Source organism: Xenopus tropicalis, chromosome 5, assembly GCF_000004195.4.
Source record: "Xenopus tropicalis strain Nigerian chromosome 5, UCB_Xtro_10.0, whole genome shotgun sequence".
Taxonomy (NCBI): domain Eukaryota; kingdom Metazoa; phylum Chordata; class Amphibia; order Anura; family Pipidae; genus Xenopus; species Xenopus tropicalis.
This window is the reverse complement of record NC_030681.2, coordinates 37,745,598-37,768,009: the sequence shown is the minus strand read 5'-3', so window position 1 is coordinate 37,768,009 and position 22,412 is coordinate 37,745,598. Positions and strand designations below refer to the sequence as shown.

At 40.9% G+C, this 22,412-nt stretch overlaps 1 protein-coding gene across 6 annotated transcripts in view; it reads left to right on the top strand.

Moving 5' to 3' along the window:
• The first annotated feature begins 1,185 nt into the window (after window positions 1-1,185).
• Window positions 1,186-22,412, top strand: part of rrbp1 (ribosome binding protein 1) — a 42,774-nt gene continuing 21,547 nt past the window's right edge. For 3 of the 6 annotated variants that reach the window (XM_031901638.1, XM_012962874.3, XM_012962871.3), the window contains exons 1-2: window positions 1,187-1,346; window positions 12,052-13,076. In XM_031901638.1, coding sequence (XP_031757498.1) covers window positions 12,074-13,076 — 1,003 coding nt within the window. In that variant the 5' untranslated portion in view covers window positions 1,187-1,346; window positions 12,052-12,073. 6 annotated transcript variants of the gene reach the window in all.

Sequence of the window (22,412 nt, the reverse complement as noted above, 5' to 3'; positions counted from 1 at the left end):
GTGCCCTAGAGGAAGCCAATCCATCTAGTGATTCTAAGTCGGGGATCAGGGACCCCGTGAATGAGGTGTAGTCATTTGCAGGTTAGACTCTGTTATAGCACGCTTTAGGAGTGTGACTTAGTTCAGGGCTATTTAGTATGAGCAGCTATACGCTCCCACATAGGAGACTATAGAGGGTTTAGTACACCCAAGGCTCTGCTGCCTTACTGTAGGGACCGCAGTGTCAGACATAGGATTTAGGCTGTTATTAACCCCTGAACCACCGTCGCTGTAGGGATCCGGTCCAGATAAAGCAGACACTACCTTTGGGACTCCTGGCTATCCCCTATACCTATCTCCACAGTGGTGCTATACTATTTCTGCTATCTGCAACTGCATTTGACATTTATGTGCTATTCTACCTCAAAGCTGTGAGTATTAACCCTGCATATGCTGTGTACCATCAATAAACCAAGTTCTAGTTCAATGCAAAAGAACCTCTGGCGTCCATAATTACTTATATACACGTTGTGGCAGTAGAGAGTTGTAGTTCTGCAACACCTCTCAAGTGTAATTCTTCCGTTTTGCGAAGGCCCAGCCTGTGTGTTGGAGTCACATGTGCCCGTGCTCATACCTACTAGCCGGTACTGGCAATTATTAGCCAGAATAGGGTTACACTCACTAAGAGACAATCATAGATTTTTTTGGGTTCAGGTTTTTTGAGACCAAAACATGGTTTTGTTGCAAAAAAACAAAAGAGCAATTTTGTTGCAATCTAGTCATTATCCCCCTCATGACATGTGGTTGGTAAGGGCAGAGGGAGGAGAAAGGGGAAGATGGCATCAGAAAGGTTGCCTTTGGGCTCCCTGGTATAAATGCACAAAAAAAAAAAAATAATAGAATGATGAGGTATATTTAAGAAGGGGGCATTGGTTTATTATAATACACGTTTTAGGAAGTTAACACAATACACAAATTACACCACTTATAAGTAATGACATCACTAAGCACCATTTATAAAAAAAATAATTCACAGGGTACTGGTGGCTCTGATGTATTATATAGCAATAACGCCTGTGCAGTAAAGCTATTGCTTGTTCACCCGGCAACCTGTGGCTACTGACAAATCCTTCGTAATATGTAACTGACCTGCACTACTTGTTTGTTCGCTCCTGCGCAATAAAGTTGCAATGAAAGGAAAAAAAAAAAAATCCGAGTGAGGAGAAAAGTGCCACGACTCCAGAGAGTTAGCAGCACAAGCCCGAGCCGGCTCAGTGAGTGAGACAGAAGCGCAGCTCCCACTGGGTGACATTGTGCAGCCGCATCCCCATCAGCCTAGCGTTCCCCTACACTCCCTCAGTGTATAGGTAAGTGCTCTCAGCCGCTATGGCACCGCCAAGCCCAAGCGCACACAGCCCAACATTTCCCTGCCAGCTGGAGCAGTTGGACACTGACACCATGTAGCACAGCTGGGCGTTCTATCCATCAGGCCATTCCAGCTGTGGGAATTCAGTGCGCTGCATTGTACTGTATGTACTGTACTTGCGCGGCTGCACAGCTGGGCATAACTTTCAGTGTTGCGCTACATCCATGCTTGGGCTCATATTTAGTGATGATAGGCTGTATATATCTATGTACATATCTTCAGTAATATCAGCTTATGAAACTGGAGTAATGAATGGTATGTTTTTTGTTAGTGAATCTGGAGATTTGATTTTGCGTCAGTTTTGTTTTTTCTTTAATTGAATAATTCCTGGAGGATGAATGAGGATGATGGGGAGGGGCGCTGGGGTGGTCCCTTTGCAGAATAAGCATTAACAGTCTGGAATGCGATGCTCCAGGTGTGCACCAACTACAACTCTCAGCAGTGCGACAGGGTCAGTGTATAAGCATGTGGATGCGGTGAGTTATTGTCCAACTACAACTTTGTTCTGCCTTCTCTCTAACCTTTGTTACCTGCATGGACTTTGCATAAGGAACTAGGAAGGGGAGGCGTCTCTTGTTTCTACGTGTCAGTCTGGGGATCGGGGAGCCGGGGAGCCGGGGGGTCGGGGAGCCGAGGGGTCGGGGACAGTGTTGGGGAGATCAGGGCAAACCAACGGGAACAGTTCGGGATCGCTCTGCGGGCTGCATTCTAGGAACAGGGCGAGTGTGGCTGTATGTGCGACTGGCTAACTGGGCTTCCCCTGTGGGTGCAGACGTGCGAGCCTCATTGGCTTTCCTCTGAGAGAAAATACCCAGTATCCTCAGCGAGATATATTGCAGTTAAATTCCTCAGAGTTCTGTCTGATCTGGTAATGGAAAGTTTCAGAAAGCGCAGGAGAATAATCCAACCCCTTTGGTTTGAGACAGATCCAGTCAGTGACCTGCCCCCACAAGTGGCTTACGTGTCCATATTCCTCCTCTCATCTGCCGGCTTCAGGGACACGTCTACCCATCTAGCGGTCTGGAAAAAAACTCCGTAATCTCCATCCCAGAGCCAGACCTCTAGGGGCCGCACATTGTTCGCATAGGGGCGCACTGCTTCAACTGCTGCTGCATCTGCTTCTATTGCATCTGCTTCTATTGCTGCTGCATCTCGCACATCTCTGTGCTTTAAGCATTGTATTTTAGGCAAACTAGAATCATTTTCTTATATATAATACACAAGAGCCATGAATATCCTGTAAATTATATCCTTACATAATTAGGGGGAGATTTATTAAGTTCATTCGAACGCTCCAAGCGTATTTTCGACGATTTTTCGCGCTTGCGTGACTTTTTCGTACACCCGCGCAAATTTTCGTATGCTTGTGCGAAAAATTTGGAAAAGTTCTGCCGCCATTTACAATCGTTTGGTACGAAAATTTTGTGACTTTCGGATTGCCAATACAATATTATCGTGACTAATACGATTTTTTCGTAAGCATTTTCATGATATTTGCGATCTTCAGAAATTATCGTATCTAATCCGAGTTTTTCCCATTCAGGATTTGAATTGGCCCCATAGTGATGTCATCAGTTATAATCAGTGTTTGGTGATGTAATTTCTCAAAAAACTCTCTATTACAATACTTGTGTATTAAAACACAAGTAATAATAATAATAATAATGTACCCCCACTTGTACAGTATAAGGATACTAAAAGTCAGCTTTCAGCCTTGCATATGTATATGGTCATGGATCATAACTTTTAATAGCCTTATATTTTACAATAGGGGGTTACATTATTGACTATATCATTTCTTGGTGCCTGTTCCTCATACTCGGATGCACATGTTGCTAAAGATACTTAGGATAAAGCAAATGCTAGTTACATAGGAACATTAGTGATTAGAATGTGGTTATAAGAACTCATTTCTGTTCTAACATGGCATGCGATAGTAATTATGCCTTGTAGTTTGGGGGAATGTTGCATTGTGGGGAAAAAAAGATGTCATTTTGCATACAAAATTGCACATTGGGCTACCTGCGTGAATAAACACTACTGTATAATATGTTTTATTTCGATCTTTGCTTATCAGCCAAAAACCACAGAAAGGCATACAAAAGAGTCTAAAACATTTAAAGGTGATCTAAACCCAAAAAATGGTGGGGGGTTGGCTTGGTGGCTTTGCATTCGAAGTAGGGGGAAAGAGGCTTGAATGTCTAGTGATGTAGGGAATTGTAATAACATCAGGTCTAATAATTCATAGAAATCAACCAACATGGCAGCATTACCTGGTCAGCAAATGTCTAATTGTTTGCTCTGGGTTACTAGACCAGGATCAAACTTGGCATCTCCTATGTTATTACCAATGTCCATACCCCAGTTTAAACTCCTATGTTATTACCAATGTCCATACCCCAGTTTAAAGGCAGTGGTACTTTAAAATGGACTTCCAAGAGTTCCAGTTAGCCTTATGTGGTCATATTGGGGGAAAGATGTATTCATTTAGCAAGCCTTGGTAGACATCCCTTTTAGGAGGCAAAAAGCTTTGACTGATCTAACAGGAATAAGGATGGGGTGTGATTGCTTTGCTGTTCAAACAAACTGGAATCAAATATTTATACATCTTTTAAGAAATGTCATAATTGTGTTTGCTTATGCCACCAGGTGAGGGCTGTGGAACTCGGTATCTGTAGTGTCTTCCAGTGCAACAGGCTATACCCAGTCTGAGTACATGGATTTGGGATGTGACGGTGCTTATTGTATCCTGTTGGGAAGATCAGAAGTCCTGATTATGGGTTTTTTTTTTTTTTGTGGACTACAAGCTGCCTTTTATCTTTAAGCTGTAATGTCTAGGGAAATGTTTGATTTCTATTGCCATTTAATTATTTACGATCCTTTGCCTGAACTGAAGTTTAAAGCTGGCCATACACTACACAATACACATTGGTATCTGACTGGCTCAGGGGCAAAGCAGATGAATACCGTGCAGGCCTGGACTGGTTTTCAGAATAAGCCCTGGTATTGCAAGTACACAGGGGCCCAAACAGTCCCCCAGCAGCCCAATAAATAGTGACTGCATCTTACAGCAGCCCCTCTGGCATTTGTCACAATCCTTAGATTAGCAGTCCAGGCCTGATACTGTACTAATGGCCATAAACCATAAACAGTTCTGCTGTTCTGTTAATTTGTCCCAATAGTTGAAATGATGCCCGAAATCTGCAGATGCACCATGCACTGGTCAACTTGGTGCCTTTGCATATGTGCATGTATTCACAAACCAACTGATGGCACCATCCTTTACACCAAAGGGCCAGAATTTTTTCACCTAATATATGATGATATGAAAATTTTATGAATTTTGTATAATTTTATTCAGTATAGTTAGCTTGAAGGAAAGTTAAAACACTTGGGGTGCCAAATGTTAGGAACTCCCTAGTGATTATAATTGTTTGCTTAAGACCCCAGTGCCTGTGTCCCCTTCAGAAAACTGCGCTGGTCGGGGTAGTTCTGTAGAGCACCACGTTACACTTATTTTTTCCTTTAGCACCAGTGAGCATGCGCAGTAGAGTGAAAAGGCGAGTTTTTTCTTTTAAGGTCTTCTTTTCACTCTACTGCACAGCTGGACCAGGGGCCAAGAGAAGAAGAAAGAAGCAGATAAAAGATGGCCAGGAATGAGTTCCTGCAGAAGTACCCCGTTTGTTGCTTTTTTTTTAGTAACAAGGAGCACCAACCTGTGGTCTGAGGTAAATGATCAGGGGGTGCCTAAAATTTTGCCACCTCCCAGTAATTATACCTTTTCTTCTTCAAGGAAGTGGGTTTAGGGCAACGTCATAATCTGTGGAAGAAAAAGTTACAGTTACCCTAAACGAACAAGTACCATTCTAATGGTCATATCGAGAGGGCGTTGTAGTTTGTTAGACAATGGCCCTCTATTGATAGCTAGGAACTCTTACTGTAGATGTATAATGGCACACACTATTATGCTGTCATTTTGTTTCATAAAAGCTTAGTACTAGTTTTACCCAGCACGTGTTCTCTTGTTACCTTAGCAATAAGGGCTTTTCTAGTTGCAGAGCGTCAGCCAAGAAGGTGACACAAAATGTAATATTATACTTCCTCTAGATTGCAAGCTCTAGTAAACATGGATTTCTGACTTGTTCTTTGCAGTCCACATGGGTCATTAGACCGGGAAGTAAGTACAGGGCTTCTTTGTACCCTGCACTAATTGGCATCAACATCCGCATCTAAATAAGGCACAATTCAGGCGACACGTATGTGCCTTCCTCCACCCCAAATGAATAGAGTTCTACCAAAACCAAGCAGCTCTGTATTCACTGGGGAAGCACAGACTGGAGTGCTAGGACCTGTGTTTTTGGATGCTCATGGCAGAACAAGTGTAAAAAACATTGCACTTTGTGCTTGTTTTTTTTTTTTTGTGTGTGTGCTTTTCTGTATAGAGCAGCAGCATAAGGGAATGACCTTTGGGTGCCTAAATATTTTTTTTGTGATTTCTGAGATTACAAAGGAATTCAAATTAACAGTTAAAGTGCAAGTAATATAGAACATGGGTGAAAAATCTTTAGAAATGCAAACTTAATCATAACTGTCATATTAGTAGGTGCACATTATTAATTAGCAATTGTAATTTGCCCCTTTTTATAGGTTTGGAAAGGAAGCAATCCCATCCAGTCAGCCTTTAGTTTTTAAAATGTATTTTTGCCCAAGATCTCCAAAAGGTGATTTCTGATGGTGTATATTTGCACTAGTGCATAACCTCATGTTAGCCTGTGGTTATTTATGTTTTATAAATAGGTGCAGAAAAGGAGATCAAGTTGTTTGAGTGAATGTAAATTCATTTTACTTGTTTTTATAACTAGCCTCTAAATGTCATTTCAGATTGCCCTTAGCACTATGGCTTGCGCAGTAGGGGTTACATCAGGCTAAAACTTGTTTTTCTAGTGTCCAACTAGAGTTCATAGTGATGTGGCAGGCCTAGAGGATATGCTGTAGGGTTAATAATATGCTTTAAGAGCACGTAAGCCTAACCTGTCGCCCTACTGCTGAGTTATTAAATACATACGCAGTGGTGGCATGGCCCGCACAGGATGCTGCCAAAATGCACTAATGTCATATGTGTGGCCTTGGGCAGGCACCCTATTGTGTAGCACCAGGTCAGCCATTAGGGATCAGAAAAGTTATATGCCACTGATTACACATATACCATTATTTTAATTTAAGATAAAATAGATCATCATTTTCAGATTTTTTCTATATTGTTCTTAATTCCCTTTTCCCACGTGTCACTGTGTGTTTAAAAGCTGCGGTCTACAGAATCTCACTCTCCCCTCCCTTATCTTTATTGACCCTTTGATAAGGACAGGGTTGCCATGGATACAGCAAATATTTATTATTTGTATTGTTCATCATAGTTTGGAGGAACGTTTGATGGAATAATGATTTAAAGAACAAAACAGCAGAATGAATTCAAGGGTCTAGAACAGAAGTAATGGTTTTACATGAGCAGAGCAACTGATGTGAAGGGGAGACCTCTGAGGCCAAAGCCTCTAAGGATAGCAGGTTGTTTCTTCAGGTCCAAGTGATGTTATAAAGAGCAAGTAGGTGCCTTTGCTTCTCCAGAAGGCTCAGCTGCAAACGGTCCTACTATTAAGTCTCCTGGGCATCATGACTCTTATTCCCTATATGTATTTACCAAGCAACAGTCTAGTATGGAAACCTGTAGTCTTGCAAGAAGCTTGCTTACCATGGCTAAACTCTTGAGGCACAGGAAAGTTGCAACCAGCGGACATTTCTACCCTCAGCTTAGTTGGGAGCAATTTATCATAATCTAAGTGACTTCCCATGGCTTTCTTATCTCTATTGAAATTCTGCCTAGGGTGGCTGCAGCTCTCATTCCTGTTAGTGAGAAACGTCTTGTGGCTTCATCTGTTCCAGGAAGAACTGGTGGTGGTTAGGGGGCTGGACATCAGCCATCACTTTTAATTAAAGTAAATTGAAAGATCATATTATACAATTTATGCCAGAGATTAGCTTTATATAGGCTGTTAGCATACAGCTGGAAATTCCTACTGGTACTGTCAGGCTTGAAAAGATCTAGGTCACAGGTTTGCAAATCAAATATACCAGTGATCACCTAGGCCAGTAGTATTTTTATACATAGATCAGTCCACCATGATCCATTCTGCCTGACCATAACCTTTATGCTGTAAAGGCAGCCATACATGGGTTAATAAAAGCTGCTGACTTGGCCCCGCCAGAATAAGTAAACAGCTTTTTGACCTGTGTATGGGACATTCTTAAGGACTGCCTGACCAATAACTATCGGGCAGGTAAGAAGCTCTTGTTAGACGAGGACTGTATCATTGCATTGATGTGGCCCTTTCCCACTCTTGTTCTGGGACTTCCTAGGCCTCCATTATGATCCAATCAGTGGACTGTTGGCCAAATAATAGAACTGTCCCAATTTGGTCCTTCTTGTTGGTGTCCAAATCAGGTAAAGAGTCACCCAAAGGAGTGTCTCTACTTTCATATGCCAGGCTTTTGCTTGTTCTTTTAACTAGCAATACGCAGCCTGAGGTTTATCAGCTGTTAATTGGCTAAAAAGCCTTTGGTGTTTGTGATCTGGGATTTCTGGATGTTGTAGTACAGCAACAACTGACTGCAAGCTTGATATCATTATATTTTATAGAATAAAGTAGCCTGTTTCCCCTAGAGGATACAGTTTACTTTTGGCTTCAGAGTAGCTATCAAAACACTCTCAAATGCTAGGTAACTAATTGAATATAGGATTAAGTGTATCTCAGAGGATGCTAATTATCAGCAGTGCTGAGGGATGTTGCCTCCACTGCACCACCGATTTAGTGCCTTCACTTCATCCCAGGAAGATCCAGACACAAGAGGCAGATGTGCTTCTTTCTTTTTTGCCTCTGCATTATTGTTGATTTTTGCTATTGTTGACCAAAGACATATTTACTACTATAAATAATATATCAGATTTAATCTGTGTAGTTAGAAGCAAAACTTGACCCCAGCTGAGCAATCATTTGCCAAACCCTCCAATATGATCCCAGTAGGCATACCTGTAGTCACAGGGGCAAACTTTGTACAATGATTTAATTGCATAGGGGTCACATGACTGCTGTATAGATTTCAAGAGCAGTCAGCGGGGAACTGATAAATGAGTAGCACATGTATATTTCCTCCTGGGAAATAGTGTGCTCCAAGGGCTGCTGTCACCCCAGGCAGCAGTCCTGCTGCCACCTCCCCTTCACCCCTAACATTTACCGCTAGGCTTACTAAGTTTATAGCAGTTCATTAATTACATTTTACATTAATGAAGCATAAGGGTAGTCACTAAAGATTTTTTTTTCCTCTAAACTTCCTGTAATGCACATTGCCCATTGATAAATATTCCTTTGAGGACCCAGCTGATTAACAGACTAAAGATGTCCATACATACGAAGATTTAAGCTGCCGATTCAGGCCCTTCAGAACGATTTGGCAGCTTATCTGCCCGTGTATGGGGCTTTCCGACAGGCCAACCCAACTGATAACTGGTTAGAAGTCCAGATGTTGATTGGGCAGGTTTGATTTTGCTGTTGGATCCAATGGCTCATACTCCTGTTGTTGTAGAGCCGACTAAATGGACTGGCCTGTTATTGGGGGAAAGATCCGCTCATTTGGTGACCTTTGGTGTATGGACATTTCTTCCCCCGCTTTTGAGCAATCTTCAAATTGTAATCTTCCAAACTACCAGTAGAGAGTTCCAACTTCTGGACTAATAATGCCATTTCAGTCATAATTTAGGATCGGGCCCATTGTTCTTTTTTTAAATATAACATGTAATCTGATGATGCACCATGTCAGCTTGTTTTGGTATGTATACCATGTGTAACCCCTCTTGCTCTCTCTGTGGCCAGTCAGTCAGAGATCATAGCCAATCAGCTCAAGTATGGCTGCCTTTAGTAAGGAGTTTCTAGGGAATACTGTGGCGGGCAAAGTGCCCTTTGTGCTCTATACCTAAGTGGTCATAAAAAAACATCTATATTTCACATCACTGGTACGGTTTACCCTCTCTCCAACAACACACTGGCCATGTTTTTATAAAGGATAAAAAGTAAAGCCAGTTGTATTTATTTAAAGGGAGCCAGACAATTGTAATCAGATTTCTTTGTAAAAATGCCTTATATGTTGGCAGCAATGAAAACGGGACTTTCAGATTGCTATCTCTCTGCTAGCATTGAATTTTCTCCAATCCATTGTAAGCAGAGAATTCTTATCTTGCTGTTGAATACTTTTTTTTTGTTTTAGCAACATAAACAAGAATTATTTTTACCTTATATTGTCCCTGAACTTTAGAATTCCCTTATTTCCTTCTTCCATTCATATGTTATGAGAAAGCATTTACCATGTGTTTTTCACAGCAACCACAGCTGTGCATCTGCGCCATACGCACAGCAGTTTACATGGGGCCTATATCAAGTTGTGTAAAACAGTGTTCATACAAACTAGACATCACCTTCTGAATGCCAGGCATTGCCATATAATATTTGGCATGTCTATCATGTTATATCATGTCTGCAATAGAGGAAAATATGGGCATAAATTATGGCGAATAGGCTGCATAAAAGGTAAAAACTTGATGGATACCATAAAATCCTCATATTGAAATAGCCGCAGGCTATTGTGTGTATGGTGCCCACTGATCCAGACGGATATTCATGTACTTTGGATATTAGATTTGGGGATCAGACATTCTGGAAAATTGCACATCTGCTGTGCATGATGCAGTATTTGTGAGTTAGTGTATGGTGCACTGGCACACAAGGAAGATGTGTTTTCAGAAAGTTGTTTACCCTCTAAGGAATTTTGGAGTTACAAGTGCAAAATAATTTCCCACAAAAACAAAATAAAATTAAACTATGGTTTGACACAATTAATACATTTGTCTGATGTTTAATAGATAACAATACATAGTTACGTAGAGTTGAAAAAAGACCAGAGTCCATCAAGTTCAACCCTTCCAAGTAAACCCAGCACACACAACCTATACTTACAAATCTATACACTCGCATAGATGAACTATATATACAAACATTAATACTAACTGTAGATATTAGTATCACAGTAGCCTTGGATACTATGCTATAATACACTGTATCTGTCTTGACAACTAAAGGGGGTCTTACATGGGCAGATTTAAACTGTTGATTTGGGTCCTTCAGACCAATATGTCATCTTATCTGCCTGTTTATCAGGACCCCTTATAGGCCTACACAATGGCAAAAATTAGGCAGGTGTCAATCTGGTAGGTTTGATTTTTCCGTCAGATCAGGGACCACAGCAGCTCGTTGATGCAGTCCCCACTCCGACAGCTCCTATTCCCGTCATAATTTGATCGGATTACTCCGGTATGCCCACCTAAGGTGGAACAATCTGCTCGTTTGCCAATCTTATCGTTTATGGGCACATAGACTTTGTTACTGATATAACAATATATGTTATAAAGGATTAAATTATAGATCACCTTGATTCAGATGAATCTTTTTGTTTTCTGCTGCTCTTGCCCTATTCTAGGAGTGGGAGGAGAGTATGTGAGTCACTAAGAGTTAAACAGTGCAGCTCATATGGCAGGCTATCTGAACCCTGTATCCTTCCCCAGCTGGGAAAATGAATCAGAAATATGCAGTGTGGTTTCATAATAGATGTGGGGGTGACTCCTGTTAAGCCTATAGGGATGTATTGTTCTGAGCATTGCCAAGAACTTCCTGCATTTGTAATAAAGACTTTAGATGTCCATGTCAGTAACTGATTGCTGGGGTTTACATGCATGGCACTGGGGTGCCCAGTGATTTTGCCATATTACCGCCACTTGGTCCTTCACATGGCTGCTATTCCAGAATGTTACACAACCTTGTTTGCTTGCCTGGGTACTCATGCGGTAGCCTCTGTCTTAGAGAGCTGGGTCTTATGCATTCTTTAACTGCCAACATTTAGTACCAGTTAGTTCATAAGCCATAAAGATGGTATTTCTCTGATGTATAGTGTTTAAAGGATTCGAAAGTCTTTGTGCCTGGTACACTTAGTAAGTTCCCCCATGGAGCAGCCCCTTAGTTGTTAGCTAAGACACGCTGTACATGTCGTTACATGTTGTAAACTATAATTATAATTATACATTTTGATTATTATATGGGAACGATTGTATTACCTTTGATACCTAAAACACTGAGCATGGCATTTTGATTCTTGAGACAATGTAAGAGAAACCACTGAATTACTGACATGGAGCAAAATCATCTGCCGATATTTGAGTCAGTCTCAAACATAAAGAGATAAACAAACACTGCTTTCAATAGCAATTCCAAATACGTATACTGATTATAAATGTTTTTGGTTGCATGCTAAGGAAATTTTTTTTTCAAACTGGGAAATTTTTATTTTCTGAAAGCCTATGCTTTAGATCTGGGATTTTCTGTTCTTGTAGGAAATGAACACTACTGCCTCTGGGGAATCCAAGTAAAACTTTACTGATTTGTTGCTCTACAGAATCTCATATTTTTTTGCATAACCAGAATTTTTGTGAAACATAGATATTTGTTGTTTTTTTTCCTCTAATATTGTTTTTTTTTTTTTTTTCCCCCAAGACATTAAAGTGAAAAACCAAAGATGGATTTGTACGATCCACAAACCTTGGGCGTCATGGTGTTTGGTGGCTTTATGTTGGTTTCTGCTCTTGGAATCTTTCTTGTGTCAACCTTTTCAATGAAAGAGACATCCTATGAAGAAGCATTGGCCAAGCAGCGCAAAGAAACTGAGAAGAACCAGCCCAAAGTTGATAAGAAGAAGAAAGAAAAGCTCCCAGTTCAAAAAGGAAAAGCTAAAAAGAAGGATGAAAAGCCCAATGGAAAAATACCTGAACATGAATCTAACCAGGAACCTACAGACCCAAAAAAAGCTGAATCTGGACATGAGCTAATTCTGGAGAAGACACCAGTGCCTGTTGTACCAGTTGTACCTGTGGAAGTTCCAATTGTGCCTGTGGTAGCACCAGTTCCTAAGAAATCTGCTCCAGGTTCTGTAAAATCTGCTCCAGTTTCCGAAAAACCTGCTCCCGTTTCTCAAAAGCCTGCTCCCGTTTCCCAAAAGCCTGCTCCGGTTTCCCAAAAGCCTGCTCCGGTTTCTCAAAAGCCTGCTCCGGTTTCCCAAAAGCCTGCTCCGGTTTCCCAAAAGCCTGCTCCGGTTTCCCAAAAGCCTGCTCCGGTTTCCCAAAAGCCTGCTCCGGTTTCTCAAAAGCCTGCTCCCGTTTCTCAAAAGCCTGCTCCCGTTCCCGAAAAGCCCGCTCCTGCTTCCGAAAAGCCTGCTCCAGTTCAAGAAAAATCTGCTCCATCTCCTAAAGACAAAAAGAAAAAGCCGGAAAAGAAGGTCCTTAAGGTTGAACCATCTCCAAGTCCAGCTGTAACTTTCACCCAGGCTGTGTCCTCTAAGCATGTGCCAGTGTTAGATGCACCTATCAAAGAAGTGCCTGTCGTTGCAGTATCTCCTGTTGGATCTCAGCCTGCATCCTCCACTCAACCCCCTAAAAAAGCTGAAGCCATAGTTAATCAAGAAGACTCCAAACAGGAGAATGTGCCAAAGAAAAAGAGTGCTCCTAAGAAAAAAACTGAACCAAGTAAGAAATTATATAAATGTTCTACTTTTAAAATTTTTTTGCAAAGTATAGAAATATTTCAGTGTTTCTTAGAAGATCTAGAACCTGCCTTCCAACTGTTCCGGCAGTCAAGCTACCGTTAGTCAGATGAAGGGTGACTTGACTACCTGAAACGCCACCTAGCCATGCCTAGGCCACCTAAGGAGGCTCTAGGGGCCAAAACTCCCCAACCCATATCCAAAGTAAAGGCTATCACTGACACAGCTGGTATTAATACTGCTGAAATACACAAACATGGGTATACAGGCAGTGAGAAAATTCTGTTGGTAAGTAGCCCATATGGGTCTAGTCATTGGCCAGTAATAGTTGTTGTTGGTTAATTTGCAATTGTTAGCAAAACGTTTATTAGCACAGCTTGGCTCTATATGGCTACTGGTAAATAATTTCTGGCTACATCTCTGCTGTAAAATAACTGCAGCTGTATTTGTATTAATACAGGGAAAACATGAGGGTAAAGCTTAGTCTTTCCAAAGTGTATCCTTGCTGTCTGTATTTCTCTCTTACGCAACAGAGCGGAAGCTGTCATGTACCCCTACCTTCTTGTCTTTTTAACACTTAAGCTTGATTGTAACTGTATTTATTTGTATTTTTATTTGAATTTTGTATTGACCCCTGTTTGTTCTTTTAAGTACAGTGCTGCATGACAAGAAGTGCTATATAAATAAAAATATACATACATATTGCATTTGTGCCCATTGGCCAAGCGAGTGGATAATAAAAAGAAGTGGCGGCTGGCACTTCCACGCACTGCTGTGAGGCATCAATAGATTGCTTTTTCTGTCCAGACGGACCAGCTGTTACGACTTCCCTCTGCTGGACACATTTTATTTTCATTATTTATAAATTTGTCTGAAGTCGGACAGTCTGCCTGACCCCCGATTTCACTAAGCCTACTTAGGGCCCTGGCTTCTCCTTACTGAGGCCTCCTGCCTCAGGCTATCCAGTAGCATCCACCCCCTTCATGGAGTAGAGTCCAAAGAGACAGAACAGAAAGATCCAAAGTCTACCCCTCGTGTACAGGGACAGCCAGATTCCCCTCCTTCCTGTGCAAACATGTGAGACAGAAGGTAGCCAGTCTGTGTGTTCCATTAGCCTTATTTAGAAAAAAACTTAAAGTATATGTACATACTTAATTAAAAGAAATATACTACTAACAGTACCTAAATACAATAATAATACAGTACCTAAATAATAATAATATCCCTGGAGAAGCCAGGGAAAGGAAGCGGCTTATTTTTGCCTTTCATATCACTAAAAAGAATATTTGAACTGAGATTTTATGTTGGACCTGTGTCCCCTTAATGTGGCATGGCTGGCGTGACTTTCTGCTGCACTGAACTGCTGGAATATCATTGAGCCAAGGATAAATTGCTGCGGGCTGTGATTACAGCTGAGACAGTGTCTGGAACGTATTAACATTCTTGTTATCCGTGAAACTGTATCCTCTGCTTTCTAGGCAAAGGGCACATTCCATCACATACTGGCGAAATTGGTGCCATGGCAAGAAAATATGTAAAACCATTGTAGGATGTCTTTGCACATTTTATTTTAATTCATATTAAAGGTATAGGATCCATCACACAGAAACCCATTATCCAGAAAACTCCAAATTACGGGAAGCCATGTTCCATAGACACTATTTCAATGAAATTTTTTAAAGTGATTTCCTTTTTTCTGTAATAATAGGTCAGTGCCTTGTACTTGATCCCAACTAATGTCCCTATGGTAACAGACTAGTAGCAACTAAATTGCTGCAGATTATGGGCCTCATTTACAAACTGCAGGGCAGGGTGCAAAGTGCAAAAAAATGGTAGCAACTACCATATATATATATATATATATATATATATATATATATATTTTTTTTTTTTTTTTTTAAATGCACTCATACTCTACACAGAACTTTGGTCTGTGGAAGCAGGTCTTTGTTTCCCCCATCTGGGGGGTGCAGGGATACCAAACTTCCACCCCTGGGGGCTCCTGCTGCCTGCCCAACCCCCTGAGCGTGCATGCTTTTATTCTTACCTTAAACGCGTCGGGAGATCTGCGGGCAGGGCCCACCGGGTTTTCTCCCATTGCCCTGCTGGCCTAGTCCGACCTTGTCACCCATGAATACATCTCTCTTTTTTTTTTTTTTTAGCCTTCAGCTTCTTGCCACACACTTGCTGCACAATCTTAAGGAGGATTTGAGGAGGCTCCTACTCTATTAATGCATGCAGCAATTAAGTGCTGGACTTGGGTGTCCAGGCCCCACCAGGGCTGCCACCTCGAGGGCCCCTCCACCATAGCCACGGAGGCCTCTGACAGTATTGCATTCTCCCCACCACACATCTTCCCCAAGACATACCTTCAAGCCACACTGCTCCCCCCACAATGCATACCTCCAAGTTGCAGCACTAACTTTCCTGCCACTGTCAGGGCCCACCGGGTTTTTTTCCCCATTTTATTTGGGTTATAATAATTTTCCGGGGGATCACATCTGGTTTAGTGCCTTGAATCGTACATGCAGGTGTAAAATACAATGGTGACCTGCACTCAAGAATTATAGAACTACTGACAATAGGCATGACTTAGAAAGGACTTGAGTGCTTTATACACTCCTATCTGTTGTTGTATATGAGGAACAACTCACATATAAACTGTAGCCGCCTTGTTCTGTGTCACAGCTCCTAGAACCCATCATTCTTTAGTTTAAATTGCTAAAGGATGGAAATCTGAATTAGATTGAGTGTATATGATGGAAATTGGGTTTTTATAATAAAATATAAAAAGCTATGTAGAACGAAATATGTTTTTTTTTTTTTTTTATTTTGACAACCCTAAGCCTTTAAGTGCTTACGCCACACATCTTGCTCTTGGTTGAACCACTGTCTCATTCTTCATTCATTGATGATGCCATCTCCAGTGGAGAGGAACATAAGTGTGTGCACTGAATGCTTCCATTATTCTCTTCAACCCATGCGGATAGAAGTGATCTCACCTATTTGTACATGGAGATTTCAGCGGAAGCCTAAACTTTCTGTTAAAAACAGTTACTGTCCTCGATAAAAATATCTTTTTCTTACTCATAAACCTCTTTATAAGTCCAATTTAGGAATTGTTATATAATTTCTGTAAAGACCTTTCCCTTTGTACAGCACATGCATCTGTAAATATGAATATATACAGTATATATATATATATATATATATATATATATATATATGTGTGTGTGTGTGTGTGTGTGTGTGTACATGAATACATGCAAAAGATACACTTTAACAAACAGTAATAAGAATATAGTGAATAGAATATATATATATATATATATATATATATATATATATATATATATGACTAGTGAGTACAACATTTTCTATATTTACTTTTTTACATTTTTTTTTTTTGTATAGTATAGTTTTATTGATGCCACACTCCAGAGGGATGTGCTGGTGGAATCTGGTAGGTAAATCCTATTAGAAAAGGAGTTGTAACTTAACCACCATAGCTCCTGCTGTGTCTGTGTGGCAGCCTTTGAAATGGTTTGACCCATTTGTCAGAGAAACATACAAGCAGCCAGTGTTACATCAATGACACTAATTACGTAGCAGCAGTTCACACTTTACGTTCGTAACTGAAGCTTCACCCCATGCTAAGCTACATATTTAGCTTTCTCAGCTAGCTAAACAAACAAACAAAGAGCCACCTAGTCAAAATATTTTGCTCCTCAGGCCAGACTTTAGATTGAATGTTTCTGTTCATGGATTAGGTTTCATCTCTAAGTTGAAGGCTACTCGTTCATTCATCAAAGTTAGCACTGTTCAAAAATGGAATTGTTTTAAAAATCAAGATGATTTAAATAAAATTACCTACTGGGCTGTAAGTAGCAGTTACTTTGTTATAAGGATCACTTTTTTTTAAACAAGGTGCAATGTCTATTAGCAGTATATTAGCAAAAGGGCTTTCAAAGCCATATTATTGATTCACAGTGTTACTGTGGTTATAAAACACCCCCAATTGCTATTGATTCCTTCCCATTGTCTTAAATGGAGTGGGAACCATGAAACTACATGCCCACATATCCACTGTCGCTGTATCTCACTTGTCAGTATATGCTTTCTAATTGTGACTTTCTTATTGTGATTCTGCTTAGTCACAGCAAATTAGGCCTATTTCTTTCTCCAGAGATGTTTACAGGGTAACCCTTTTGAAATAAAAAATAACAAAAGTGGTATAAAGGTGATGCCACTTTTTGACTGGGTACCATTTTTGCCTGGCTAACACGGTACATCACCTTTTCCTGTTTCTCAAGATAAGTACTTGAAACAGTAGGGGTCATTTATGACCACAAGAGGAATTGCAATAGCCCAGACTTCCATGCAATGAATGCCCTCCTTGAACTAATGTGTTGTTTCTCTCAGTGTCCCTCTGTCTTTCCTGCCTCCGAATTGACTGCACTTTTTGACACAATGTAACCCTGGAGCAACTTCAACTAGATCTGCATGAAAAAGAATGGGGGAAAATTTTCAGGCTCATAGCGAGATCAGCAATAGATATCAAGAAAATTCCTATAAAATACTCTCGAAATGGTACAGAACCCCACTCCAACTTTGTCGAATGCACCTACTAGCGAATGATACTTGCTGGAGATGTAACTCTGCACAGGGGTCCCTCACACATATCTGGTTTACACGCCCAATATTATCACATTTTTGGAATAGTATACAATCAATCTGCCAAGAGATATTGGGTTGCCAAACAACACTAACTCCTCAATTAATCCTACTGCATCATACGGATGCACCTGAATTTATCTTTAAACACAGTCTTTTATTACAAATGCTTCTTGCAGCTAAGATTCTTATCCCCAGACACTGGAGAGATGAAAATCCCCCTACTGTAGAAGAATGGTTTGTAGTCATGAATGAGATATACACAATGGAAGAAATTACCTCTTCTATACATGAGAAAGAACAGGAGTTTGTTTTGTGTTGGCAGCCTTTAGCTCTCTTATCTAAACTCTCATAATAGTCTATGACCACTATAGTGCGTATCGCCATGCCATACCGAGTTAATGCAATATTATCATATTGTTACTTACCTTGAAAATGCTGTGTAGTTCTTTTTTTTTCTGCTTCTCTTCTTCTCCCCTCCCTCTCTCCTCCCCTTGGATCCTCTTGAGCATCGCCTCCACTACGGTTGATTGTTCCTCCTCCTTCCCCTCTTTTCCGGTTTCCCCTTCTTCTTCTTCTTCCTATATAGTTCACTATCCATATCTAAGGGTATCTGTACATATTCTACTTTTACGAGATAACAATGCTGTAACTAAATTGTAATTCAATAAAGATTTGTTGAAATACAAAAAAAAAAGTAACCCTGGAGCATCTGCCACATCCAGACCAGGTGGTAATTACAGGATTCCCTTCTTGCGCCTACAGATTAGGACACACGTGTCCCTTGTTACCATAGACGACAAATCTCCCCGCAACACCATCCCACCGGCTGGAATGTAAATCACTGGTGGGATGGCATATGGTCGCTGCAATGTCCTGAAGTTGGCCGAAGTTGTCTTGAGAGGAAATTTTGGACGACTTCGGGACATTGCAGCGACGCATATGCCATCTCACCAGTGATTTACATTCTAGCCACTGGGATGGCATTACGGGGAGATTAGTCGCCCACGACAACGAAGATTTGACGCGGGCGACTTATCTACCCATCTGCCACTGCCCTTACTGTGGTTATAAAACACCAGTAGGTAATCACATAAGTAGCCCATGATACTACCCACAAGTCGCTTTGTTGTAATTACAGTGTGGCCGGAGGTCATTGTAGTTCCAGCTGAACAATGTCCTAGCCTACAAACTATGACTTTCTCATTTAGATCATCGGTGAAGGAAATTGAGAGTCAACAAAGCCTCTCCCGCAGTGTTGCCTTTTCTTTTAGGGCAGTGGCACACGAAGACATTAGTCACCCACGATAAATCTTTACTATTGCAGGTGAATAATCTTCTCAAAATGCCATCCCACCGGCGAGAATGTAAATCGCCGGTGGGATGCCATACGCAGTGCCTTGAGAAGAAACTTCAGTGATTTCGGGGAAATCGCGCCGCCGCGTATGGCATTTCGGGGAGATTAGTCTCCCACGACAAGGGTCGATTTATCGCAGGCGACTAATCTCCCTGTGTGCCAGAGCCCTTAATCGCTGGTGGGATAGCACACACGCCGCTTTGGTTTTCCGAAGTCATCCGAATTTTTCTTGCAAGGCAACGTCAGCGATTGAAGAAAGATTTATTATTGTATTATAAATGTATTTTATTTGGATATTTAATAGCCAGCAGTCACCTGGGCCTTAAAAGGTCTACTTGCAGTTCGCCTTCCCCTGCTGTACCAATGGTACATCTGCCATTGATAAATTCATTGCAGCTGGTATCCCTTGTTGCTGTATTTTCCTTACGTGGAGTCAGTTTGCTTGCCAGAGGTAGTGTTTAGGTTCTTGGAAGGCAAATTCATTACTGATTGTTATTTTGAGTGAGCAAAATAGAATAGTTTCCCAGTGATAGAGTAAATATCTTTATACAATTTGGCTCACCCATTTTGGACTAGCAGACAGCCAAGTTGTGAACTGATCCACAAAGACTGCAGTTGAAAGCGAAGATGCCAGAGAAGCGTGTCTCATGTTCCAATTATACCTTCCCTGTATTTATAATGCGTGTGAGTGGAATTGTTTTCGGAAAGGTTGGCAGAATAAACCACCAGGCCCCACCTAACTACTGCTGGTTATTTAGGAAGCGTCTGGATGAAACCACAGTGTCTAGAAGTGAATTAAAACAAACTCTGTTTATTTTCCCTTAAAATAGTGGTTTTCAAAATATTTGGGATCAAGGCCATCTTTCTGCTCCGTTATTTGTCCTGGGTCTCCTTGCTTTATAACAGGGTTATAGATTAAATTAAACATTTTTGTGTCAGTCAGTTTGCAAACATTTCAGAATACGTAGGACACCTGATAAGTGTTTGTTGCAAACACTGCCTCCCTGAGGTATCTAAAAGCGCATTTCGCCATCTTCTCAAAATTTACCCTTTGTGGCAGGCCCCCATTCACTCCATTGGGCCTCCGCAGTAAGGGCTGAATGCATAGCTTCTAGCATATTTTCTTCTTAAGAGCTGGGACTGGAGCTACCATATTTTTTTGCATCTGCTGAACCATCTCCAACAGTGCCAGCTGCTTTTGCTCACTAAATGCCCTGTAGTTTTTAAAGTCTATGGAGCATGAGCATGTATAACTTGCTCCTCTTTTAACCCTGAAACATATTACAGCAAAAGGTAGGGAGAGGTTTGTTTATACAGAGCTCATATGTTGTATTAAACTCTCCTAATTATATTGGGATGAAAGGGAAGGCAATAGGGGTGCAAAAATAATCAGTTTGCACTTTATAATAAAAGAAATAAGGACATAGAATACAACTTGCTTCCTATTTATTTCGCTCTTGTTGAGTGATGATGTATATAGGTGGATGCTGTGCCTTTTACTATACCTTTGGTGATTTTTTTTCAGAGATTACTGTGTATTGTGATTCTGAAAATGTTACAAATATCCAAGGGTCCTTTGAAATATTTTGCAGAGAGCTGCTTTAGGGCTTGCATCAGTTTCAGATCTCTGTGGGGACGTGGAAGCTATTAAGATGTTTGTGGGGAAGCAGCAGGGAAAGACATGACTGTGCTGGAGATGTATTGCTTCCCAAACAGGCCTGCTGCATGGCGCTTTCTCTATGTGCTGTAAATCATGGATGCAGCGACATGTTCTGGGAACCCAATTGTATCTGCTCTTCGTCTAGCAATGTAAGTCCCCTAAGTAGATGAAGACCATGTTGTATATTTGTTTTTCCCTTGTGGGTGCATTTTATTTTTATTTTCTGAAAAAACTTTACACTTCAAGGGTACTTGATCAGGATCAGAACTTGATCAGGACAATACAAACATATGGGCACTAGAGAATCTGACGATGCATATTCCACTTTTAAACAGATGAAAGCACTTTTAGAATTGGGAACAGGTTTCCTCTGCGTCTGTTGCTTTTATTCCCCTGCCCCCCCACCACTTGTCAACGCGTTTTTCATTTTTTCGTCATCATGCCCCATAAAAGGGAACATCTTGCCTTATGCTATATGAATGTTTCAAAAATGATCTCATTGTTTTATTTTGGGGGTGGGGGGAGGGGAAAGGTTACTTACCAAACCATTTTCTAGTTGCTAGAGGTACTGAGTCTGCTCTCGGAATACTGAATAAAATCCCTGGTTGGAGAGAGAGGCTTATTCAAAGGGTAGGTGATTAATAACAATACAGGTAGGTAATCTGTTATCCGGAAACCCATTATCTAGAAGACTCTAAATTACAGGAATGCCATCCAATATACTTTTATTTTAATCAAGTAATTTAATTTTTTTTAAATTGAATTCCTTTTTCTCTGCAATAATAAAACAGTACCTTGTACTTGATTCCAAGTAAGATATAATGAATCCCTATTGGAGGCAAACAAGTCTATTGGGTTTATTTAGTGTTTACATTACATTTTTTAGTGGACTTAAAGTATATAGATCCAAATTACGAAAAGTCCCCTTATCTGGAAAACCCCAGGTCCCAAGCATTCTGGTTAACAAGTCCCATACCTGCATGAACATCAGACTAACTGCAGAGTAACTAATGTCGGAATACTGCCAGTCACCACCTGTGTCTCATTCCATTTACTTCAAAGGCCCCAGCCTCTCATGGGGTTGATATGGCCCAAAAAATACTTCAGTTTTTGGACTGAAATACACTCTCTGGGCAAAGTAACAGGCAGATTTCATTAAAGCCAAAGGCATGAGAGGCACAACCCATGTTGCCAATCTGGGAGCTCAATCCTGCCAAGATCCATTGAAACCAATGGGCACATCAGTATGTGTGAGTGTTTGAATGACAACGCTTTGATTACTCTCTTTACTTGTGATATCCTTAATTGCTTTAAGATTTAATGTCTGTGGGAACCTTGCATGACACAAGAAGGGCAAGTCACCCAAGTTTTGACTTTGAGAGCCGTCTTTATCAGTTGGAGCAGACTTAGGGGCTGATTTACTAACCCACGAATCCGACCCGAATTGGAAAAGTTCCGACTTGAAAACAAACATTTTGCGACTTTTTCGTATGTTTTGCGATTTTTTCGGATTCTGTACGAATTTTTCGCGCAACTTTTCGCGTAAGTTTTAACGCTACGCAAAATGCGCAACTTTTTACGCAACTTTCGTAATGGATAGGAAAACTCGCGTTTTTACGCAAAAATCG